This window comes from Pempheris klunzingeri, chromosome 7 (genome assembly GCF_042242105.1).
Source record: "Pempheris klunzingeri isolate RE-2024b chromosome 7, fPemKlu1.hap1, whole genome shotgun sequence".
In the NCBI taxonomy this organism is placed as follows: domain Eukaryota; kingdom Metazoa; phylum Chordata; class Actinopteri; order Acropomatiformes; family Pempheridae; genus Pempheris; species Pempheris klunzingeri.
The window spans coordinates 6937079-6949518 of NC_092018.1; the positions used below are offsets into that span (position 1 = coordinate 6937079).

At 40.1% G+C, this 12440-nt stretch overlaps 1 protein-coding gene across 1 annotated transcript in view; it reads left to right on the top strand.

Moving 5' to 3' along the window:
- Positions 1-2665: 2665 nt before the first annotated feature.
- ccser1 (coiled-coil serine-rich protein 1) overlaps positions 2666-12440 on the top strand; it is a 105073-nt gene continuing 95298 nt past the window's right edge. The window contains exons 1-3 of the mRNA XM_070833781.1: positions 2666-3660; positions 4425-4842; positions 7103-7287. Coding sequence (XP_070689882.1) covers positions 2671-3660; positions 4425-4842; positions 7103-7287 — 1593 coding nt within the window. The 5' untranslated portion in view covers positions 2666-2670. The remainder of the gene's footprint in view (positions 3661-4424; positions 4843-7102; positions 7288-12440) is intronic.

A 12440-nucleotide genomic window follows, 5' to 3' on the forward strand; every position in this document is an offset into this window, starting at 1 on the left:
GGTAGCCTGCACTTTATCACTTGTCATTTTGTGTTATGCTGGTGTGACCAAATACAAATGTAGTCTGGCCATTACCAGTTGGTCAGTTAGAGTAATGTGAGTGTGTCTGCTTCTGACGTTTTACTAGGCGTAGCACCCATGAGCCATGGCTTAAAAGAGTTTTCTGCTTATCCCTGATTGGTAAGGTAAATATAAGCAGTGCTCTCAATCTGTTTTAAGTCTAATTAACTGGATGTCTTACCTGGTCTTAATGAGCCAGGTCAGAATGCCACCACCAGGTCAAGTGGCTGCGGCGTGGTGATAAGCAACTAAATGCAAATGAACTGCTAGCTCATCTAAAAAGGCAGCCAAATATGTGTGTTTCAGAGCAGGGCTGCTAACCTGCAGGGTGTTTGGACTTGCATAGACAGCTGGAATGTGTGCCGGGACAGAGAGCAAAGCATCTTTTTCTTACGTGTGTGTTCACGATTTCATTGTTTACCAAGTCGGTACCAAAATTGTTTTTGCCCTTCTCTGTCTTTAACAGTATTTGTGGACTTCTTTATTTTGCACTGTTGTTACTTGGTATGAAAGAAATTGCACCATTGTGTATTTAGAACTTGATCAAATTTACTTTCAAGGAGGTGACACACTCATAAGCCACTTCAGTAAAGGGTGTTAATGTAAGCTTATTACGCAGAGATCGAAAACAAAACACTTCAGGAGCTCTCTCAGACGCAGCTTTTTCAACATTGCGAGGACTACATAGTCACTGTTTGACTAATTAATTGCAGAGAACAATGAAAACGTGAGTATTCTTTAATCGGATGAAGCGTTGTTTAGTTCTTCCAAGCTGTGAGACAATAACCTTGCTTGCAACGTGTTTACTAAGAGGCTTGCAAATTGTAAAATTGCAGAAAAGGTTTGGTAAATGAGGATTACATGACACAGCCTTGTATTCTGAATCTCAATTTTTTGCTCTCAAAAACAGACGGCGTGGATGAGAGGGGAGTCGGTTAATATTTGTAATGCAGCTAAAAATTAGTTAAGAAATTAAGGCTTGTCATAACTTTTGTCGAGACCTCTCTGTGGTCTTTTGTCTCAGATGATCATCTCTCAGCTTTTTTTGCTTTTTGCATGTTGTGCAAAAACGTCAGTGACCGATTGAAGCAACTCGTACACAAAATGCCTGAGAGTACCGAGCATTAGTGCTGTATCAGAATCAACAAGTTTTTGTATGTGTTGTGCAGCCAGGTAGCCAACTGCTTAAGTTTGTCCTTCATGTGAATTCTCAAGACGTGGGGCGCCTGACACTTGCATCGGGGCTGGTTAATTTTTCCCCTTGATTGTTAATTTAGCTCTCAAATGCACACTGTAGTCCTTTCTGTTTACTTCTCTGTGATATTTCAGGTTAATTTCCTTTGTAATATCACTCACAGATATTGTTGACAATGCCATTTTGATATGCCGGGTGTGGAAAGCTTGACAGGCGAGCACCTAATTAGCATGGGCGGGCCTCAGCGAAGGGTCAGTTGTTTCGTTTTCAATTTTTCACTCTCTCCCTCACTCTCTCTCCCTTTCTCTGTCTCTGTCTCCCCCGCTGGGTCAGTCCTGTGTGTTTACATAATTTAACTGTCAGATACAAATCTGTTGTATTATGCAGAATATTAAAGAGAACCCTCCAGGTCTAATAGCTGCAGTAATCACATGCAAGTACAGACTTTCTCTATAGCAAATTTAAACTTAAACACACTATCTTTAGGGCATACCATCTGTCTGCCTGTCTGACTACATTTTGAGTTTTGGTTCCAGATCATGTTGTTTCACTTTATCTTAAATATAAAAAAAAATAACTATGATGCCTCTTTTTAACTAAATTCATCTACTCTTTCTGACCTTTCACTTCCTTGTGATAGCATTAGTCCTAACTTTATTCTAATCTTGCATGAATGTGCCAGAAACAGAATTGCACGTCAGCCAGACATCCTTAGCATACTGGGTATTTTCAGAGTTGATAAACACTTTATAACTGTGGAGAAAAATGGAAGTGAATGTTTTTTTTGGATGAAATGTTTCACACAAACATCACAGGAAGATAATCCAGCAGCAATTGGGCAACGCTGTTTTTATTTTCACACGAATAGCAAAAATCTGGCACCATTTGCTCATTTGACTCATTCGGCGTGGAAAACGTGATGCCTTGATGTGAGATTTCTCACATCAAAGAGTCTGTATAATCAATCTCCTTATAGTGATTTTTTTTTTTTTTTTTTTTTTTTTTTTCCAAGTTGTAAAATACTATATGCTCTTCTGTTTGGCTGTGTATGGATCATGCTTCACTTTCACATTTCCGACCTGCCACACTAGAGAACATGCTGCTCGTTCAAAGTTGTGAACATACAACTACCAACATTGGGTTTTAAAAGTCTAATCTGGAGTGCAATGGCAGCCGAATGGTTCCATTGCATGGCCACATCGCTGGCGACTCTTGTTGCATGTCATACGCCTCACTCTTTCCCCTTTTCCCTTTTCACTGTCCAAGAAAGGCTAAAAAAAAATCTTAAAAAATATATAATCTTATTGGCCAGGTTCCTGTCTATTGATGCATGTTCTGTATTTTGATGGATGTTATATCCGTTAAATGTTTTTTGTGTTTGTTTGTGTCCCCTTACAGTACCCCACTGCTTCTAGATGGGTGAATCAGGCTCACGCCGTTCCACACTTGTCTCCCGCCTGCCAATCTTCCGCCGCAGCAGCAGTAAGAGGCAGGAGTCTCTGCCTTCCTCTCCGTCTTCGGGTGGAGTAGGAAATGGCATCCACAGCTCTTCGCCCTCCAGCACCAACTCCAGTTCCGGCAGTACTGGGAAACGGCGTAGCCTTTTCCGTACTCCGTCTCTCAGTTTCACAGCGAAACGGAATAGTGAGCCACGCGTCCAGCCTATCAACCTAAACCTCACACCTCCACTGACACAGGCCACTGACGCAAACGGAAATAATCAGCAGGCAATAACAACATCATATTCAACAGGGTTCAGTGAAGGTGGCGGACGCCCGAAGTCACGGCACTCATTTGGGTTTGGCAGCCATAAGCATAAGAAAATCACACGTTCTCAGACCGAGGATTTTGACAAAGGGTCTTCTTCTTCCTCAACGGGCAATCGAAATGTGTTTATTAACTGCATCAGTGGCTCAGGGACCAATGAGGGCGACGACTCCGGGTTCCTCGATGACTATAGTGGTGGCAGTAATACCAAACGGTCATCACGGCAGAAGAAACAGCTGCTGCCCAAATCTTTTTCAGCTCACCACCGCTTCTCCCGCACCTCCGATCACCACAGACCTCCAGAAGTGAATCTGGAACCTCCGAGCTCCACCAGCATAACACCAGGGACAGGAGGGCTCACTCCGGGGTCATGGCCCGGTGAGCTGCTTGGTGCCGGTGGTGAGAGCTCACTCCAGTCTCCTATGATATCAGAGGACCGAACCACAGCCATCACCCCTTCAGAGTTCATCCCCATCACGGAGGATTCTGTATCCGAGGTGGATGCTCTGCCTGCTCCAAGTCCCGCTTCTGGTTTAAGCCCAGGAATTGCCGCTGTACCTGGGCTGGTTACTGACACGGCTCCACCTGACCCACCACCTGCTCCAGAGAAGTGCAGCGTGGCTGCCTCTACCTCCCAGGTAGCTTTTTTATGCCATTTTTTCTGAATCATCTAAAGTGTCTTGGAATCAAATGGTTAATTCAGTATAGAAATCCTGCACGTTCCATGTCAAAAAGTTGCTTGTAATCACAGTGCAACATGAGTTTTTAAGATGCAACTTTTTGACAAGCATGCTAATTTATCTGAACATTTGTTTGTAAAAAGATCGCAATGTTATATCCTCAGGAACAGACAATAGAACCACAGGTGCCCTTGGATGTCAAGAACAAAAACCATAAAGGAGAAATATTTATGACCGCTGTGGAATCTGTGAAATGTGGCATAAAAATTGAGCACTGGGCATGAAAAAGTCCTTTTATTGAAAGAGCAAAGGCATGAAAAAGAAATCCTATGCATGTCTGCAAACTGCCCTTCAAATTTCACACCTTTGTGCTCACAACTTTTCTTCCTTCAAAGAATTTATTTTATTTTATTCCCCGATAGAAGAGGGAACTCCAGAAAGGAAACCGTTAACTCGGTATAAAAGCTGCAAAGACAAAGTTCTGTGCTGAGGCCATTGAAGAGTGAATACTGTATGACTATGTTATCTAAACATGCACCCTGCTGCCTGAGGATACAAATATCCGCCTACTAAGTGCGTGTTTAAGTGGGTTCTCCTTTCTCTAAACCAGCTTTTTAGGCGTCATTGAAGTTTAGAGTTGTTATATTTGAATGTGTCATTTTTAAGTACGATTGAAGCATGGTCTGTTTTTATACATACTCAATGAAATGTTCTCTCCTCAGGTTTTCTTCACTCCAGCCCAGTCCAACACTGAAAAACCTTTGCTCCCTGACACTAGCACAGCCAACAACACAGACTATGAGACTGCTGTTTCCCTCTCAGAGCCTGAGACAGCTGTACCCTGCCTACCACTGCAGGAACAATCGCTGGAAGAGAGGGCGGAGAGGGAAGAGGAGAGAAAGGAAGCAAGCCAGGAGGTGTCAGCAGGGCAGGGGAAGGAGCTGGTGGAGGAGAGGAAGGCAGGATACCTCACAGAGACCACAAGTGAAAGTGAAGCGTGTGTGGTGCGCAGCGAGGGCTGTCACTCTAACCCAGAGCAGTCGGAAAGGAAGGCGAGGAACACCCTCTCTGTTCAAGAAAGAGGAAGCTTCTGTGGCTGCCACGAACCCAGGTCCTCTCACTTGAGGAAACCACATGCAGGTATGAAACTCATACACTAGCAGAGAGATCACAGATTTACACTCACACTCACACACACATATATCCCACAGTAGTGCTCAGTGGGAGTTACAAGCCGAGGTTGACCCCGCATGATAATGAGACACACAAACTTGTCCTCAATACTTCTTGTATGGTGAGGCTTTCATGAAGTTGTTGAACAGGTGTGTTATCTCAAAGGCAGCAACAGTATTACTTCTTGCTATGCAGTGATGAAGTTTGCTGTATGTGTAGCCTCTTGCTTGTTACTGTGACTTTCTTTGTCTTAGATATATACATATGCTTTTTATTCCAATTACTCTCTCCTTGCTTTACTTGCTTCCTTACTTGCTTTCTACCCGACATACTCACTAACTTATAAATGAATTACATGAGTATTCAGAGGAAGAGAGGACATGTTGACAGTTTCTGGAGGCTATAAAAATGCTATACACAGCTGTCTTACTTTAGGTCTATAAACTCTCTTTGGCCACAAAAAGGCAGATGTTGGTGATTCATTCATAAATGCAATATGACCAAATTCCTGGTAGTACACAGTTGCAGTTATTTATATATTAATCAAATACACTTACGATAATATCTACCAAAATTAGTTTGATTGGTAAACATGTATTAGGTGGTTGAAGTAGGTTTATGCTCCCTCACCCTCAGGAGCAGCAACTCAGACAGTTAATCTGAAAAAATGCCCACAGTTAAATAAATCTGTGCCAGTCGTGGGGTGAGAGTTGGGAAACAGTGTGTGTCATACTGAAAATGTATTTCTTTACCAAAGATGATTTGTTACTATCCCCCTCACTTCTTATTCAGCTGCTGTAACGTATCACAGAGGATTTTTTTTTGCCAAGACTCCTCTGGTAGATTCTCCCTAAATCTCTTGTCCAAGTGTTGTTTATCTCATTTTGAGCACTGAATAAAAAAATCTGAAAATCTTGCTGAATTTATTAACTTTTCAGGAAGACTCATAACGAATGTCGACAAATGTATTGTTTCATTAGAACTTACAAACTGTGTAAATAGCAATCAGAGTTTAGTTGCTGCATATGGCTGATACGGAAATGTCACTTTATTGATATTCTGCTCGCAGTTGAAACTGTGAAGGCATTAAGAAGAGATGTTGGAAACTAATGAATATCATCATGATACGATCAAAACATTATAGTCAAAGTGTTTAACAAAATGATTCCAATTTAATGTACAAATGTGAACATTTATACACATTTTTATCAGAAATACTGTTATAGTTGAAATATTCAGTTTGATCTCATTTTTCTGTTATATAAACTCTGGAGGAGTTTCACGCACAAACACACAGATGCATACACACACAATGTGTTGCCGTCCCTGGTTGTGGGAAAGTAGCTGAATATTGATTTAAACTCAGTGAATTTCTAGTTTCCAGTGGGAACTACAGATAGACTTCTGCAACAACAACATTTTACTGTATTCATTTTGGCAAACAGTGTCACAGGACTCTGGTATGTGGACCCCGGTGTTCTGTAGGTCTGATTTCTCTTTTTGGTTGAAATCTTAACCTCAGCTAAAATGGTTTGAGTTACAGGAAGACACAGTACTAATCATGGGGCTTCTTCTGGATTTTGTTGCTCAGTGTGAAACCAACACTGCTAGTATCCTGGCTTGTTTTTTTACTCAGTGAGTGCACAAGAACAAAGCCGAGAAAGACGACACGCACATACACAGAGGAAACTATATGGCTGTGTGCGTGTGTGCGTGTGTGAGGGAGAGAAAAAGGAAGAGAGGAAGTAGATGGCATGAAAGGCTGTTATTAAAGAAATGTTTTATAGCCTGTTGCTCAATGAGAGGATTGTCTGTCTTTTTCACATCAATTATAGCAATTTTCTTTTTGTCTGACTGAAGAGTATTGCCGCCGAAATCTAATTCATTCTGCAGTTTTATTGTTACAATTGATTATTACAAAACAAGCAAAAATAGTGTTTGACCGAAAGCAATATTCTCAATAGGCTGAAGAATTTCATAGCAGGAAGGTTTAACTTCATTTAAAATGTTGAATAAGTAAGAGCTGCTTTGTCATTAGGTTTTATGAAGGAAAAAAAAAAACACTTTCTGCTGGAAATATAGCTGACGGCTACCAATTGGAAGTCTAATAAAAAGATTATTATGTCTCTGCTTGTGGAATCACTGTTACAATATTTTCCCCCTAAATTCATCCTCTCCCTCTGTCTATTGGACTTTCTATCTCTCTTTACTTCTTTCTGTCCTCCAGCCTCTCTGTGTAGCAGTGTCAGCCCCTATCATGAGGTGATGCGGATGGAAAGGCGTCTGCGCTCCTCGTCTGAGGGGGCTGGTGGGCCTCGTATCCATGGAAACCACAGAGATGCCCCAGGCATGGACGGATGTGGTCTGCTCAAACACAGAAACAACTCCTCATCATCCAAACTGGGAAGTCTGGTAGGTCTTGAGCTGTGCGTGTTTGTGTGAATAATCTCGTGTGCTTTCTAAGGTAATCATGTTACTGTGACTTATTTTACAGATTTTTAGGTCATGCTCAGTTATCAACAAATCACACTTCAAATTCAAATCGCAATTAAAATGTTTAGGTAAAGCATAACTAGACCCCACACACACTGGCACAAGCAGTTAGCGTGACTAAAATGCTTAGTATGCACCACTTTCTCTTCTGAACATCCTCACTGTAAGGCAAGGCAGAGCAAGGCAAGTTTATTTGTATAGAACCTTTTCAAACACAGCGGCAAATGAAAGTAATCTACATAAGCATCTCAAATCAAATATTGGTCATACCACATTGTTAATTAACTTTATTTCCGTGTCAAAATACTCTTAATCTCATAATGACCAGAATAATGAGGTGATGTGTGGTGCAGAATAGTGACTAAATAATGTCTTGGATAGCGTGGTATTTATTCAGTAACTGTAGATGTCCACAAACTTGAATCCCACTTAAAAAGAGGCACCGTCTGCCATTAGCAGCTTTCTTCGGTTGCTGAGTACTCACACTTACAACTTTGCATATCCAGGTCAAGAATAATAATTTCCTCACAGCCCCAGATTGCCATGGCATCCTTACAGGGAAAGCTCCGCTTTTAAAGGGGAGCTGATGTGATTGGCCGCAAACGTTATCTCCTGATGACACACTTCCTTATAAGATACTCTATGATCCTCTCACCTTGTACCCATGTCCCTGGTAATGAAAATACAGAAAAGCGTTGCAGCACGGTTTGGGCAAAATGGGCCACAGTGCACTTGATAACTTTGCATTGTCGTGTCACTAAAGTTGCACTCTTAATTTTCACTGAAATAAACTGTGTCTGTTTACATTTAGACAGAAGCTGGTGTGTTTTGTAATCCCAGGGACTGACTGCTCTTTAACTCCTTTTGAGATGCTCCAGTTATTTGATATTTGAGCAGAGCTAAGTGAGAAATGTCACACATGGTGATCAACAGTGCTGTGTTGACACTTTTGCCACAACAAACTGGAACTTCAAGTCTTAATGTGTCACTCAGTACAGATATTCAACATCTCAAGTTAAGCAAAATAATCTGAATAAGTAACACGGTATGTGTGTACACATGCATTTGAACGTTTGAAACTATTTAAGGCAAAGCACTTGGAATGAAGTTCAGTGTGGGTGGATAAAGTACTCTGAAAAACTTCTTCAGTCATCTGTAGGATTTCAGCATTATGACCTGTTTGATAGCTCAGGCTGTCTAGCAAACATTGCACCCGTCTGTGATGCATGCTTTAGCAATATCCTCATTTGTTTCTCGGGAAAGGCCACTATTGTGTCTGGGTTGGTTTTCTTAAAGAGGAAGCTCTGCTGGAGGCGCTCACGAGGAGGCTCTGTGGGAGGCTAGTTTAAATTAATCCCGTTTATTTTACCAGGGACTACAGGCTTTTACTAGGAGATTAAAAAGGGCAGGGATATTCACAGCACGTTGCTCTGTACTTTAGACTGCATCTGCTTCACCAGACATGGAGTAATCTCATCCTTTCCTTCTTCTGGCTTATGAAGGGCTCTTCAGGGACAGAAAAAGCAGGAGTCTTGCAGCGTTTATTAAATAATGTACTCACACTTTCACTTTCTTTTAGCTTTATAAAGTTAGGTGTTTAGCAGACGGCACTTCTAGATAATGAAAAGGTCTGAACTGACCTGAGACACCTGAGCACCTGAGTGTGTTTGTAATATGAACAGTGCCACAGTATGCAAATAATAACATCTTCCAAGTAAATATATGACTTAAGCTAGTGAGGAAATGAAGAAATGAATAGAATAGTCTGCTTGGTGTTAATGCATATACAATGTGACTGACCGCGGTGTTTATGGGATGTGAAAGAGACAGAGACGGACTAAAGCACACCACACTGAACACTATACCAGGTCGATATACTGTTTGTTTCTGTGTAATTGCAGCCCAGACAGAATGTAATTATCATAATGCAAAAAAAGATTTGGTTTGCAGTGACAAATGCCTAATTTGTTGAATTTGCAGAGATAAACTGTGAGGTACCTCTGTGAAGCAAAACAAGGCTGTGTTTGCTTGAGTTGTTTGGTGATCTCATTCATTCCACTTGTTGTTGTTATTTGGATATCCCCTTTGGAAGCTTTGAGATCTTTATTTTAGCAGCACATACAGGGATTGGTTAGTCGTAAGTCTCTCAGTGACAGCTCTGAAAATATTTTGGCAGGCTGACAGTGATTACATTCAATTCCAGTTGACTAAAAGGAATTACTTATAACCTTCTCAAAATATTCTTTTTTATCTCAGAGACAAAATGAACGACTTTGAACATATACTTTTATATGTAGTTTGATTGACATATATGGCAGAATAGTTGCTCTGACTGTTACTTATGCATATCAACAGTTGCTTTGCAGCTTGCTTGCTAAACATGGTTCTAATAAACGGTTCCTCCGCTTTATATATCCTCTAGTGTGATTGCTACCTTGTAAAGGCTATCACATAGTGACACTTGTATTAATCATACAATAGATAGGGACTCACTTCCTCTCTCAGACAGAATTCGTAATAACCACAACCAGACAGTTGGGGTTTAAAATGAAAACTCGATGAGGATGTTTGCAAATATGGGTTATGAATGATCGCTTTGCCCAAAGACATCAAATAAAAGCAGTAACAGTTATCATACACACATAAAATCAAATTTCAAATCTAATAATGAGGCTACGTTTCTTAATGCCAACTGGTCGCACACTGAAGGTAGCGGTTAATGGAAGAAAATCCTAATTTATCTCATGACTATACATAACGTTTATTGGCACCAATGGTTAGATGAGCCAGACACCTTGTAAAATAAAAAGCACCAGGAATATTATTATGTTATTGAATTGTGAATGAAAGATACTTTTTTTTAGAAACTAAATATATAATTGTTCCATTATCGCCACTGTTGTGGTTAATCACCTCTGTGTACTGTGTATTCTTATTTACAGTACAGTATTTATTTGCATATTACTAAAGAGAAACTACATATTGTAAGCTATGGACCTCATATTAGCACCACCTCTGTTATTTTAATACCAACATGTTCACATACAGGTATAAATGACTTCTGAAATTGCATTCAATAGGTACATTTTCCATATTGTATAACTTGTTAGGTAGTAAGTATATCACACTGATTATGTCAAGATAATTTCTGTTTCAAATTCTGTATGTGTTCATTTTTAGAACACTGAGCCGTATAGAAGCTAATAAAATTGTAAATGTACCTGGAAAAAAATGGAGTTGATAGTCAATTAGGGCTCATTATCTATCAGAGAGGAACAAGAGTCTGCAAGACTCCAACCGTGGAGGACTAAAATTGGCTAGAAATGGTTCTTGTAATTCACTGAAACTTCTTTTCATGCACAGCAGTGTGGCTAAATAGCTTAAAGACGATCCTTTTCATAGCTTTTTGGTTATGTTGGTGCGCTCAGGTTGAGCATGTTTTTTTTGGTCTTATTTTGAAGTGACTATCAAGAGTGAGCGCATCCGCTGGCCTGCTAGCTCATGAACATCAAATTGCAAACATGTAATATGTATTATCTTGTTCTCGTACACTCAAGGCTCTATTTAGTGAAATATAGTTTTAGTGGTCAAGATTTATCCCTTAGCTTTAAGGTGTACATCTATGTACCATATTTTGGTGCTTTCAGAACATATTCAATTAGGCCAGATAGGAAATAGCAATGGGTAGGTTTAAAAGTATAGGGCACATTGCCAGTGTGTGACCAGCAACACTCTACAAACTTGTTAATTGTACAGCTTCTTATCAAACACTACACTGTCTTTGCACTCTATATAGTCAAGCAGCACCCTTCTTCTTTCTCTGCTGCTTGAGTTAGTTTGTGATGCAGTTATAAAATAAGACTATAAACAAACAATATTTCCTGAATGAGAAGTCAGCCCCACCCCCTTTTGGACAATTCTGTGGGCCTGTGTTCAATCAAATTAAATATGATGCGGTTTAATTAATGAGCAGAAGTGAATATGTCTTGTCCGGTTTTGCTCAGAAATAAATGGGGAGTAAAATCAGATCTGACCATACCTTAAGTCATTCCTCTGATCTAGTATGCACAATACTGGGGCCGGGAAACTGGAGCACCCACATAGAGTGGAGTTGTTTTTTTTATGTTATTAATTACATCTGTTCTTTTCTTGCTATGACCTGTCAAAATGTCTACTGTAACAAAGGTCATTAAACATGCAGATGCCTTCCAATGTGTCCTTGCTACGTACTTAATCTTCTAGAAACCTTTTCACGTCATGACTACATATTGCAGAAGAGAAAATGTTGATATCTCACTCTAAGTTATGACTGTAGTCATATATTCTGCCTCAGCAGCATTAGTCACAACACATTCTCATAAAAATGTAGACTTTACAGTAATTGATAGCAATCCTTAATTAGAATATGTACCTCAAGTTTATGGTTATGATGAAAATATGGATGCTGTTGCTAACAAAGTCAGCAGTATAAAACACTGGGATTTAGTATTGCTCTCTTTGGTTGTTGTGTATGAAAAGTATGTTTACTTTGCTCTGGGATTATTGATGATTCTGTGTTGGTAAGAGTAGCCTCGACAGAAAAAATAACAAATGTCAGGTGATGTAAGTGAGACAGTGTGGGTAAAAATCAGTTTCTTTTCAGTCAACAAACAGGTTTCCAATTTGACTGGACATTCAATGCTTTATCCCCTCAGGCACATTGTAAACACAACTGGCTGTGAAGTGTCTGCCCAGACAGAATGAAAATCATTTGTTAGTCCGTATTTTTTCCATTGCTAGAAGCTATAATACCTGGCTGCAAAGCCAAATCTCTCTCCCTTGATCTTAATGCATTTACCGCCCTAAAGCACTGAATAAATGTAATTTTCATAGACAGAATATGTGATTTCCACAGAGTGTGAACAGAAACCAGTGGCTTTTAATGGACAGAAAGAACCTCTTGCTTCCTCTTATCCCTGTTTTGGATGTCATTCTGCTTGGCAGTTAAGAGATGGAGCCATCTTTTAATGAGACCCGAATCTGATATTATCTCTATTAACTCAAGGATTATACTCACTCAAATCACATAAGCG